General features: G+C 34.1%; 1 protein-coding gene across 12 annotated transcripts in view; it reads right to left on the bottom strand.

Annotated features, from left to right (window-relative positions):
* SYNJ1 (synaptojanin 1) overlaps positions 1–12,157 on the bottom strand; it is a 91,602-nt gene that overhangs the window by 46,016 nt on the left and 33,429 nt on the right. For all 12 annotated transcript variants that reach the window (XM_041734976.1, XM_041734978.1, XM_041734980.1 and 9 more), the window contains exons 7-11: positions 9,886–9,947; positions 7,304–7,400; positions 5,991–6,160; positions 4,747–4,828; positions 2,101–2,253 (exon numbers count right to left, since the gene is read on the bottom strand). In XM_041734976.1, coding sequence (XP_041590910.1) covers positions 2,101–2,253; positions 4,747–4,828; positions 5,991–6,160; positions 7,304–7,400; positions 9,886–9,947 — 564 coding nt within the window. The remainder of the gene's footprint in view (positions 1–2,100; positions 2,254–4,746; positions 4,829–5,990; positions 6,161–7,303; positions 7,401–9,885; positions 9,948–12,157) is intronic.

Genomic DNA, 12,157 nt, shown 5'->3' with positions numbered 1-12,157 from the left:
CTATATTCCCTATACTGTAGCTTTTATTCCCATGACCTATTCATTCCATAACTAGAAACCTGTATTTCCTGATTATAACTTTTAATGAATACATATTTTACTTAGCATGTTAGTTACCATAAAGATTTCCTTCCCTCTTACATATTTAACGACTGTTTAGAAAAAAAAAAAAAAACTCTTGCCTTTTAGAAAAATACTTCAGTTTGTAATATATAATTTTCATTCCTTAGAGATTAGTAATTTGAAATGTCTTCCACATGACAACACAAACAAATTACATTATTTGAAAAGACACTCACCATTCATATTATCAGGCAATTAATCAAAAGGAACCCAGAGAAAGGAAAAGAAAGAGCAGTTCAGATGTTAGAGTTTAGTTCAATTCAGGCTAGTATATTTAATACATGAAACTTCATTTCTATTATGTTAGAGACAAAAGACCACTGAAAATATAATGTAACCTTTGTATATATATATATAGTCTTAGTCACTCCAGAAACAAGAAGACAGAAGAACATAAAAGAATATTTTAAGCAACAGTTGTAGAGAATCGAGTTTTAACAGTAAGAGTTAATATTCTCTATTTTAAAGGAATAATAAATGAGGTTGAACAATTTCAGGTTTTCAAAAAATAGGGCCCATTTAAGAAGCAAATATTTGTAAATGTCAACAAAATCACTTCTGTGAGTTGAAAAGAAGCTTTGCAGGTAAGGCCAATACCTCTGAACAGAGAGAGGCATGGCATTTTATGAGACACAGAAGAGGAAAAAGATTTAGACATTAAAAGAAGACTTAGAGGGATGCCTGAGTGGCTCAGTGGTTGAGTGTCTGCCTTTGGCTCAGGTCATGATCCCGGGGTCCTGGGATCCAGTCCCAGATAAGGCTCACTACAGGGAGCCTGCTTCTCCCTCTCCCTATGTCTCTGCCTCTCTCTGTGTGTCTCTCATGAATAAATAAATACAAATCTTAAAAAAAAAAAAAAAAGGCGGCGACAACTTAGAGATGATGAATGGTTTTCAAAGAACTTCAAGTAGTGTTCTGAGGAGGCTAGAGAACTATAAAAATGATAAATTCCTTATTTCTATACCTGAGGTAATCTGAAGAATTGTAGGAATTTAAAAGTTAATAAAATCCAACCAAGAACAGAAGGCTTAAAAAGGCAGTATGTAAACATATAAAATAATGAAAAATATCTCTAGTATGCTTTCAACATCCCTTAATACTAGAAGAGAAAGTGGTCTGTAGATAATGCCAGTAATTAAAAAGTAATGATGAGGCACTGAACTATAAGTAAGTCCATCTCACACCTTGGTACATTTTGATAGCCTCCTTTTCAAGGTAAGATAAATAAAAGAATAGAAACTTAATAACCAAGCTCTAAAGATATTGGGCTTATAGTAAGTGCTGCATAAATTGTCAAGGGACTTGTTCATCCATCCAGTAATTTGTCACAATTCTAATTAAACAGTAGGCACTGCATCAAGTGCTAGGAGCACAAAGCCAAATGTGATAGGATCCTTTATTAGGATGACTATGGTTAAAATAAATCATATTTATAATCCAAATAAACAACATAGAAAGTAAAATAGATATGTAAGGGAAAATCATGAAAAAAATTCAAGCAATACATACATAGGCCTAGTGGATTATCACTAAATGACTAAATACAACATACATAATGCCCCCCAGACCGATGGAAATAACTCTCTTCCATCCAATGACTAGTATTCGCTACAGAAGGAAGTACTAAAGAGGACATGAAGGTATGATAAAATAGAATTCTGAAACAGATACCTAAAAAACCCAACTATTAATTTTTTAATGATTTAATTATTTTAGAGTGAGAGTGTAGGCAGGGGAGGGGCAGAGGGAGAAAATCCCAAGCAGATTCCCTCTTGAGAGTAGAGCCTACAAGGAGGGGTGTGTCTGTTGGATCTCAGGACCTATACGATCATGACCTGAGCCAAAACCCAGAGTTGATCGCTTAACCAACTGAGCCACCCAGGCGCCCCCAATTATTAATTTAAAAAGAGATGATTTAAAAGCTTATTAAAAGGAAAACAAAGACATTTTATAACATTATGATAAATCTGTATCTACCTTAGCCTTTCCTTCAAGAGCTCCAGTCCCTGCGTATATCTTACTGATGGAATCACCATTCACAGACCACATCGACCGAAAAACTTCTTGAAAGCGAGTCACCAACTGAGGCTTTTCAGCTAAGCCGAGAGCTTCCAGCTGTTTAGCTAGCATCTAAAACAGCAAAAAAGAAATAAAATAAAATTAAATTAAAAAATAAAACAGCAAAAGAGAAACTTTTATTTTTTAAATTTATTTTATTATTTTTTTAATTGAAGTTTGAGTTGCCAACATATAATACCCAGTGCTCATCCCTTCAAATGCCCCCCTCAGTGCCCGTCACCCAGTCACCCCATCCCCCCACCCAAAGAAGAAACTTTTATAAGTATATTAATACATTGTGATGTGACTTTTTAAGAATTACAAGAATCAAAATTTACAGTTTATAGCACTACATGGGACTAGATTCTGAAAATCTACCAGTTTACCAAGCTGTGTTCTGTCCCACCATTTCAATTTTAAAGTAAATACCACATCAGTGAAGCTTACAAGTACCTTAATATTCCCATATAGCAATAAGAACTTCTTTCTCGTTAAATGATAAAATTAACCTTATTAGAATGCCTCTATAAATCAGACTGGCTTACCTTGTTCACTAAAAGAACTGATTATTCAACTGCATGCAATAGGGCACAGAAAATACCTACCTAGGTTATTTAAATATATATAGAAATAACTAATTTTCTTTATTTTTTGGATTGGTTTCTACACATTTGGGTAGAATGTGTGATTAAAATCACACATTGGGTGATTAAAATCAGGAAATTATGAGAAAAGTAGAGTTGCTCTTGAACTGTCACAGAATTAAATAAATTAGTCCTATTTCTGAATAAAGTCATGACCGTCTGATTTAATGCATAAAATCTACATTGGCAATGTCTATAAAGGGAAACTAGGGGGGAAATACATCATGCAAGAAGGTAAGGTCTTTAGGCTACCACAACTCCTTCATCATAGATAACAATAAACATGTTTAGAAGAGTCATTGGTCTTTGAATGAACTTTGGCCTCTGATAGTCAAAGCAATGCATAATTCTCACCCAGTCTATGTCTTATTTGGAATCCAGTCATATTTTATGCTTTGTGTTTTTACTTACCTCCTTCCCGTTTGTGTTTCCTTTTATCTATAAGTATCATGATTATCCATATTTATAGAGAGATTAAAAAACTAAAATAATATAAAAAAACCATTAAACTAGGTTCATTTGATTACCTAAGGACTGATCCAGAGCTGTTCTTCATTAGTGTGAAGAAAACAATATTAGCTTCCAGGACCTCCTTTATCATTTATGGGTCCCTCTCTTCAAGGAAAAACTAACTTTCACTCCTAGTTTGGCTTTGCCTATTAGCAGTAAATTTCGTAACCAGGCAACCAATTGCTAGATAGGAGGGAGTACACTCTCACACCTAACTACCAACAGTGGATAGTCACCTAACTCAGATTCTGAGAACTAATACTTGTTATACATTTCATGAAGACTTTTAAATAAACATATTCAGCCACTTAAAAACACAACTCAAAACAAATCCAAGCCATGTGGTAAATGCCATTCAAATGACCAAATGCCTTTCACTTTTCTTGTCTCTGTCATATTTTCTATATAAACTATAATGATAAGACTCAATGATAGTTTTTTTAAAAAGGCAAAACAGTAAAATTCATTTAGCTACATAAGGCTGCATTTCTGTAGCAGAGAAGAAATGCAGAAGAACTCTACACCCTGTGTTCTGCTTTTTGAGATAGAAAGGACCTCAGCTGCAAAATAACTAATTAACCAATGTCCTGGCCAAATTTAAGATCATTATCTAGAAGAAGTAAGAACATGTTATTTCCTATTCCTGTTTTTATAGTATTTGAGAACGATGCTAAGTTCCTATGTAAGTAAATGAAGACCCAACGGCAGCCTTATGACCCCTACTGCTGCATAACAGGAAAGACTTAGAAAGCTCAGCATTGCAAGTTTGTCATATAATTGAGACTATATCTATATTAGACTGAATTTATGCATAGATGGTAAAGGAAAAAAGTTTTAAACAAAGACGGTTACAGAAGCCGAGTCTCATTCACTTTCATTCTCACTAACAAAGACATTTTCACTGATCCTGTTTTTTGTAGCTACTGATTTGAATACCATGCAAATTGTACTGGGTTACAGACTGTCAAAACTATAATCCAATAGATTTGCACATGTGGAAAAGATCCTCCCCAATTCTGAAGAAATTACACAAAGAACAAAGGCCAATATATAAACATTGTGTGTGTGTGTATACCCATATCTATATATATTTTATTCTTCCAAAAGGCAAAGAAGTAATTATTGGAATAGTATAAATAGCAGTTTTTAAAGGGAAAGTGAGGGAACAATACAGTGAAATATCAGCTATCTAAAAAGAGTATTTGAAACAAGTAAAGGAATTATTTAAATGAAAAGGATTTTTTTTGGCGGGGGGAACCCGGTAAGAGAAGAAACGCCTTTAATGATGCATAATTTCATTTTATGAAAACCAGTAAGAAACATGAATATTACAAGAACATTGAAAGAGGCTTTTGATACAAGTCACATACATACATTTCAACTTTTTTTTTTTTTTTTTTTTTTTTTTTACCTCTAAGCCAAGGAATGCCTGCACACTATTTGTTCTATCAAGACAGTCCAAGCAGTTTGTTCGAACAGTACCACTCTGGCATCTGCAACAAATTCAGTAAAGTTTAACAGCTAGTTTCAAACAAAAATAATGAAGCTAAAACAAAATGAGAAAAACTAAGGTGATTAAAATATAGCATCTACTTTCTACCCCCAACTTTTTATTACCACAATTTCAAACACACAAAAAAGATGAAGGAATTTTACAGCAAACATCTACAATACCCACCATCTAGATTCTACAACCAGTCATCTTCTGTCATATATTCTTTTTCACATATCTGTTTTATCTACATCCACTATTTTTAATTAGGCCAGTAGTCAGGAGCTAAATATGTATTCAGATTTATAATCCCATAGCTCTTTGCACATAAAAGATAAATATTTATGGAAGAAATTTTAAAAACCTACAATCTGTTCTCTCTACTGACCTTTACAATTTCTATGGCATTGATGCTAAATACTGCACAAATTGAAAAAAACTGAAAGTTTGAGCTTTGTCCACTAAAGTTTACCTCATCCTATACTCTGATCTTAATTTTTTCAATACTTATTTTCCTCCTCTACTTCATAATAAAAAACTGAAGATTTAAATTATACTAAAGCAGACAATAAGCAATGTCTTTCACTTCTATTGACATTTTTAAAAGTCCTTACTGAGGTGAAAAAATAATGAAGATGGTTAATGGTATCTGTGCCTCCCAACACTGGGCATGTCAGCATGATGAACTTGGTTTAAGAGAAAAATAGTGTTAATAAAATTGCAGCTTGCAGTTAAAAAAAAAAAAAAGAAATATTAAAAGATTAGTTTAAAGAGAGAAGTGGGAATACCTCTCAGAGCATGAGGTCTGGAGCCAGATAATCCTAGCTCTAACACTTTTTAGCTTTGTGATTTGGGCAAATTATTGCCTATGCCTCAGTCTCCTCAAATGTAAATGGAGATAATATAGCACCTACTCCTACAATTGTTGTTATAAATAGATGTAAAGACTACGTACACTACCTGGCTCATACTATGTGCCCAATAATATAAGCTATTATTAATATTACTTGTTCAACTCTAAAGAAAAACAAGCCTAAAAATCAAGTATAATAAAGATATTTTATTATAAACTTTGATATAAAGAAAATTTAAAAGTTCAATGTTAAGAATAACTTCTACAATAAACAAAGTGCCAACTCAAAGAAAAGAGAAATAGAGCAAACCTTTGGACTTCACTTCCATTGAAATAAAAAAATCCATAATCTACAAACTTTTGGACTTGAGGTTTAAGAACACTATGCAATTTTTCTGCCTTTCCTCCTTTAACCATTTGATGATAGTCAAAATTCACCATGTGGATATCAGCAACATGTTCAGAAGCTTTCAAATGACTCTGAAAGTAAAAAGGCAAATACTCATCTAAATGTTAACTAAATACGACCTTACCAAGTAACATTAAAACGGAACCTTACATTTTAAATTTAAAGCTCAGCATTGCCCCTTGAAACCTCCCTGATCGCACACAAAGCTTGCATCAATACTAGCAGTAAAATGGAAAATTACTTGCTGATATTCAATAACATCTTTTTTGTAAAAGCTCACACACTGCCCCCGAGAGATGAGGTGACATAATTAACATCAGAGAACTTAAATAATATTCTCATCTGGTTTAGAAAATTAAAAATTATTTCTAACCCTAGCACTTCACTTTTTACAAACAATGTATCTGTTATAGAATCTCAAAATAAAGTAACTGATTTCAGATAAACCTATTAAAGGCTTAAAAATTCATTTTTTATAATATCATTCAAGTGTTTTAAATCATTCTCTCAAGTATAATCTATTTATTAACAATATTTATTTCACAAACTTAGAACAGTCACATAATTAAGTTACTTCCAGACTTCATTAGATTGAACTTCAGAAAATACTCTCAAACCATTTTTAAGCTTACAATCTTATTACACCATTATTTACATTAATTCATTATTGATTCAATAAGTATTTATGAAGAATACTTTGGTTTTAGAAGTTGGACATATCAAAAAAAAGAAGTTGGACATATCTTTGGATTCTTTTTTACTCGAAATTCTCAGGTTTTCTCTCATCAATACAAGAAGGCATAGCCTTGCAGTTATACAAATGCATTATTCACCATTTCATTTCAGGTTTAAAACAATGACAGTGGTTTCTAGGAAATAGGCAAGGCAATGAACAGATGAAGGAGGAAACTGCCTGGTATCTTTTTATCAGTGACAGATGAATATTTTTCAGAGGGGAGGATATTCTTCTGCTTCTCCACAGCATAAATAAGCATATTTCAGAAAACAGCTTCAATTACTTTGAAAGCTTTCCATATCCCAATTTCAGCAACATTATACAACACTGTTTCTTAGTAGCCCAAAGAGTTAATGGTTCCAACAAGTAAGTACCCAGTCTTTTTCTAGAAAGTAATTTCATTATTGTATTATATTATTTTTAAATATTGTTCTATATGTCTGTGGGCCAGAAAAGAAGAAAAAATGATCATGCCTACCTGGAAAGCCTTACTTAGCATATGTTCACCTTCCTTAGATCCAAGCAAATTTACTATTATTTGTTTACCATATAAATTCTTAAGTGTTCTAAAATGCCTATTAAAGAAAAAAAGAAATAAGCATTTATCAAGTGATAAGCTTAATTTTTAAAAAAGATTTTATTTATTTGACAGAGAGAAGAGAGAGAGAATGAGTACACAAACAGGAGGAGCACCAGACAGAGAGAGGGGGAGAAGGAGACTCCCCACTGAGCATTGAGCCAGAGGTGGAGCTCAATCCCAGGACACTAGGATCCTGACAGAGTCAAAAGCAGATATTTAACCTACTGAGCACAGGAGCCTGTAAGCTAATTTTTTTTTTTTTTTTTTTTGGACAATCAGAAATCCATTAAATAGAAACTTCAAGGCAGTTTTCTAAACTCCTAGAATTGGCAAAACTGGATACAAATTCATTGCACCAAATCATTCTTCTCAAAACTCTGAATTTATGAAAATTCAGTTAATGCCCATTTCCTCTCTGATTCATCAATGCTGAGACTTCCACCTGTGCTAGAGGTGCTGGACCCACCTTCTTCAATATGTGAGGCTGGTGCCAGACAAGCACAGAGAATACAAGCCATCCAACTTGGGGGTGGCAGCCACTTAGGAGGGTTGCACCTCATATGTGAGGACATCACATACCCCATGGGTATTCAGGGAGATCTCCTTAACAGTTCTAGTCTTAAGAAAAATAGGCCCCAAATATGAGGGGTTTTTTCTCTCTAGCTTCTAACCATTCCAGGTGCTATAGAGCAATGCCATCCTAAGGAAATATAACAGGAACAGACATAATTACAAACATAATTTTAAATTTTCTAGAAGGTACATTAAGAAAAGCAAAAATGAACAATGAAAATAATTTATATTTTTTTAACCCAATATAGCTAAAATATCATTTCAATATGTAATATATTAATAAGATATTTTACATTTTGCATTTTTAAAAATATTTTTAAAATTTAAATTTAATTTAGTTAACATATAGTGTAAGTATTACTTTCAGGGGTAGAATTTAGTGACTCATCAGTTACATATAACACCCAGTGCTTATTACCATCAAATGCCCTCCTTAATGCCCATCACCCAGTTACCCCATCTCCCTACTCACCCCCCTCCAGCAAACCTCAGTTTGTTTCCTAGAGTTAAGAGTCTCTTATAGTTTGCCTCCCTCTCTGTTTTCATCTTATTTTTCCTTCTCTCCATGTTAATCAGTTTTGTTTCTTAAATTCCACCAGTGAAATCATTTGGTATTTTTCTCTGACTGACTTATTTCACTTAGCATAATACCCTCTAGTTTCATACACATCACTGCAAATGGTAAGATTTCATTTTTTTGATGACTAATATATATATATATATGTTACCAAGTATATATACATATAATATATATTTATATTTTTTATATATATATATAATATATATAAATATAATCATCACAAAAAAATATAATCATCACGCCTTTTTTATCCATTCATCTGTTGATGGGCATCTGGGCTCTTTCCATAGTTCGGCTATTGTTGACATTGCTGCTATAAACACTGGGATGCATGTGCTCCTTTGAATCACTATGTTTGTATCCTTCGGATAAATACCTAGTAGTGCAATTGCTGGGTTGTAGGGAAGTTCCATTTTTAACTTTTTGAGGAACCTCCACACTGTCTTCCAGAGTGGCTGCACCAGTTTGCATTCCTACCAACTATGTAAGAGGGTTCCCCCTTCTCTGCATCCTCACCAACATCTGTTGTTTTCTGAGTTAATTTTAGCCATTCTGACTGGTGTGAGATGGTATCTCATTGTGGTTTTGATTTGTATTTCCCTGATGATGAGTGATTTTGAGCATTTTTTCATGTGTCTATTAGCCATTCGTATGTCTTCTTTGGAGAAATGTCTGTTCATGTATTCTGCTCATTTCTTTTTTTTTTTTTTTTATTCTGCTCATTTCTTGACTGGATTTTTTGTTTTGGAGATGTTGAGGTTGATAAGTTCTTTACATATTTTGGATACTAGCCCTTTAACTGAGAAGTCATTTACAAATATTTTCTCCCATCCTGTAGGGTTGCCTTTTAGTTTTGATGACTATTTTCCTTGCTGTGCAAAAGCTATTTGGATGAAGTCCCAATAGTTCATTTTTGCTTTTGTTTCTCTTGCTTTGGAGACATGTCTAGCAAGAAGCTGCCGTGGCTGAGGTCAAAGAAGTTGCTGTGCTCTAAGTCTCTGAACCCTAGTTTGTATTTTATACTTACAGTACATCTCAAATTGAATTTCACGTGCTCAATTGGTATATGTGGCTAGTGGCTACCCTATCAGCACATCCAAAGATGTGGCTTTAAGGCCAGGAGATCAAGACCACAACCTAGTGCTACCAACCCCAGAAGTCTAAAACTGGGTATCACTTTCTTCTGATTAAATTAGTAGTCAGAAAAAATTCTACTTACAGCCAAAGCAAGCTGAAATGAAGCAGTAAAAATATAATAACTAGATTCGCTGTTTAACAACACTTTTAATCAAAACTTATAGCATTATGTAAAAATAATCAGTTTTACCTATCAAAAGCAGGTGCATTGGCTTCAAATCCCCTTGACATACGAACACGATGAGATCCCACCTACACAAGAGAAATACATTTAATTATACTAGAAGCCAACATGCAGACAAAGGAAAACTGTTCATAATATGTAGTAATTCATTTGCTGAACATACAACAGTAAATTGAATAATTGATTTTCATTCATATTATTGTTTAAAAAAATTCAAAGGGTTTACTTTTCCTTTATTTTTAAAAACATGACTTCTCGGGCACCTGAGTGGTTCAGTTGGTTAAGCATCTGCCTTTGGCTTAGGTCATGATCCCAGAATTCTGGGACCAAGCTATATCGGGCTCACTGCTCAGTGGGGAGTCTCTTTCTCCCTCTTCTCTCTCTCAAATAAATAAATCTTAAAAAAACCAAACATGATGTTGTAAAAAAAAAGAAGTTATAAAACACAAAATAACAAGAATTTTTACTTATGAAAGATATTTTTAAGAGGTCTTTCATATACATTATCTTGTTTAAAACTCAAACTATATGCCCTGTGTAATTTAACACTGCCCATTTGGGCAATAAAAAAACTGAAATTCAGACAAATGAAATAACTTGTCCTCTTAGGTCAACAGAATTCCAAAAAACAATTCACATGGGAATTTAGGTCTCCTGAACTAAATTCCTACTCTTCCAAGCTGACTACAAGTACAAGGTCTACAAATTTCTTTGTTACACTAAATGCTTTATTCACTTCACCTACATCAAGTCAACAAGTTAAAAACAATACTGCACCTGGAAAAACAGGCTTTCCAAGGCAGTCTCACAGTCACACACACACACACAGAATCAGAAAATATGGGTTAAGAGAATTAAACAAAATGGAAAATATTTGCCTTTCTGTTTTGTTACAGTTTTTCTGTTCTCACAAAGAAGAGTAGCAGAAAGATGAGACAAAATTAAGAAAGATACAAGAGATGCCAAGACGAAATATAAAAGTAACACCAGATTATTTCCCTGAGCTTCACTTTTAAACATCTCCCTCTGAAGCTCTGAGATCAAAGTTCCCCAGAATTCATTCTCCCTAATCTGGACAAAGTGACTTTAAAGGGGCATGGGAACATTAGAAACAACAAATACCCAGCATTTGCTTCAAGTGGATGGAACTGGAGGGTATTATGCTGAATGAAGTAAGTCGATCGGAGAAGGACAAACATTGTTTCGTCTCATTCATTTGGGGAATATAAAAAATAGTGAAAGGGAATAAAGGGGAAAGGAGAGAAAATGAGTGGGAAATATCAGTGAGGGTGACGGAACATGAGAGACTCCTAACTCTGGGAAATGAACAAGGGGTAGTGGAAGGGGAGGTGGGCGGTGGGTTGGGGTAACTGGGTGATGGGCACTGAGGGGGGCACTGGACAGGATGAGCACTGGGTGTTACGCTATATGTTGGCAAATCGAACTCCAATAAAAAATCAATCAATCAATAATAAAGGGGCATGGGAAGAAGGCTACCAAATCAGTCATGCAGTTCAATGGATAAAATCAGAAAATAAATTCTAACACGCTCATCCAATTTGAAAATTAAATTAACAGTATTATTCATTCATCATTCTTCTCTCCTGATAAGCAAGACAATCTACTAACTCTCCTGATAATCAGTATCCTCTCTTTAATGTTTTTTCTTTTTTTAAAGATTTTTTAAATTTACTCATGAGAGGCACAGAGAAAGAGGCAGACACATAGGCAGAGGGAGAAGCAGGCTCCCTGTGGGGAGGCCGATGTGGGACTGAACCCCAGGACCGGGGGATGCCAGGACCAAGGGATCACGACCTGAGCCAAAGGCAGACGCTCAACCACTGAGCCATCCACATGCCCCTTGTTTTTTCTTTTCAATAAGAAATAGATTAGCCTAATGTTATGCCTATATTCAATTTTACTTTATAGTGCTTAGTAGTCTTCATGAAAATTTTAAAATTTGAAAGATGTGTACCCCAGGACTTTAAGCATTTTAGACTGAAGAAAATTCAGCAGAAGTCGATACCTCTTCATTGGAGTACTCTCAGGAAATTGCCTATAACTCTGTAAAAATCCAAGACTTAGCATTTTGTCTACTGATTAATATTTATCTTGAACAGTACTGCCAACTGTCAGGAAGGTAAAACAAAATACAAGTTCTGTTTTCAAGCAATGGCTGGGGCTGTTCCCCATCATCCTGCTACAACACATAACTAGCCACACATCATACTCTTATAGTAATATATTGGTTAAACTAGATTGATTTTATTACTAAAGT

The sequence above is a fragment of the Vulpes lagopus genome, chromosome 20, assembly GCF_018345385.1.
Source record: "Vulpes lagopus strain Blue_001 chromosome 20, ASM1834538v1, whole genome shotgun sequence".
In the NCBI taxonomy this organism is placed as follows: Eukaryota; Metazoa; Chordata; class Mammalia; order Carnivora; family Canidae; genus Vulpes; species Vulpes lagopus.
The sequence above is the reverse complement of the archived record's forward strand: the minus strand, read 5'-3'. Positions and strand labels throughout refer to the sequence as shown.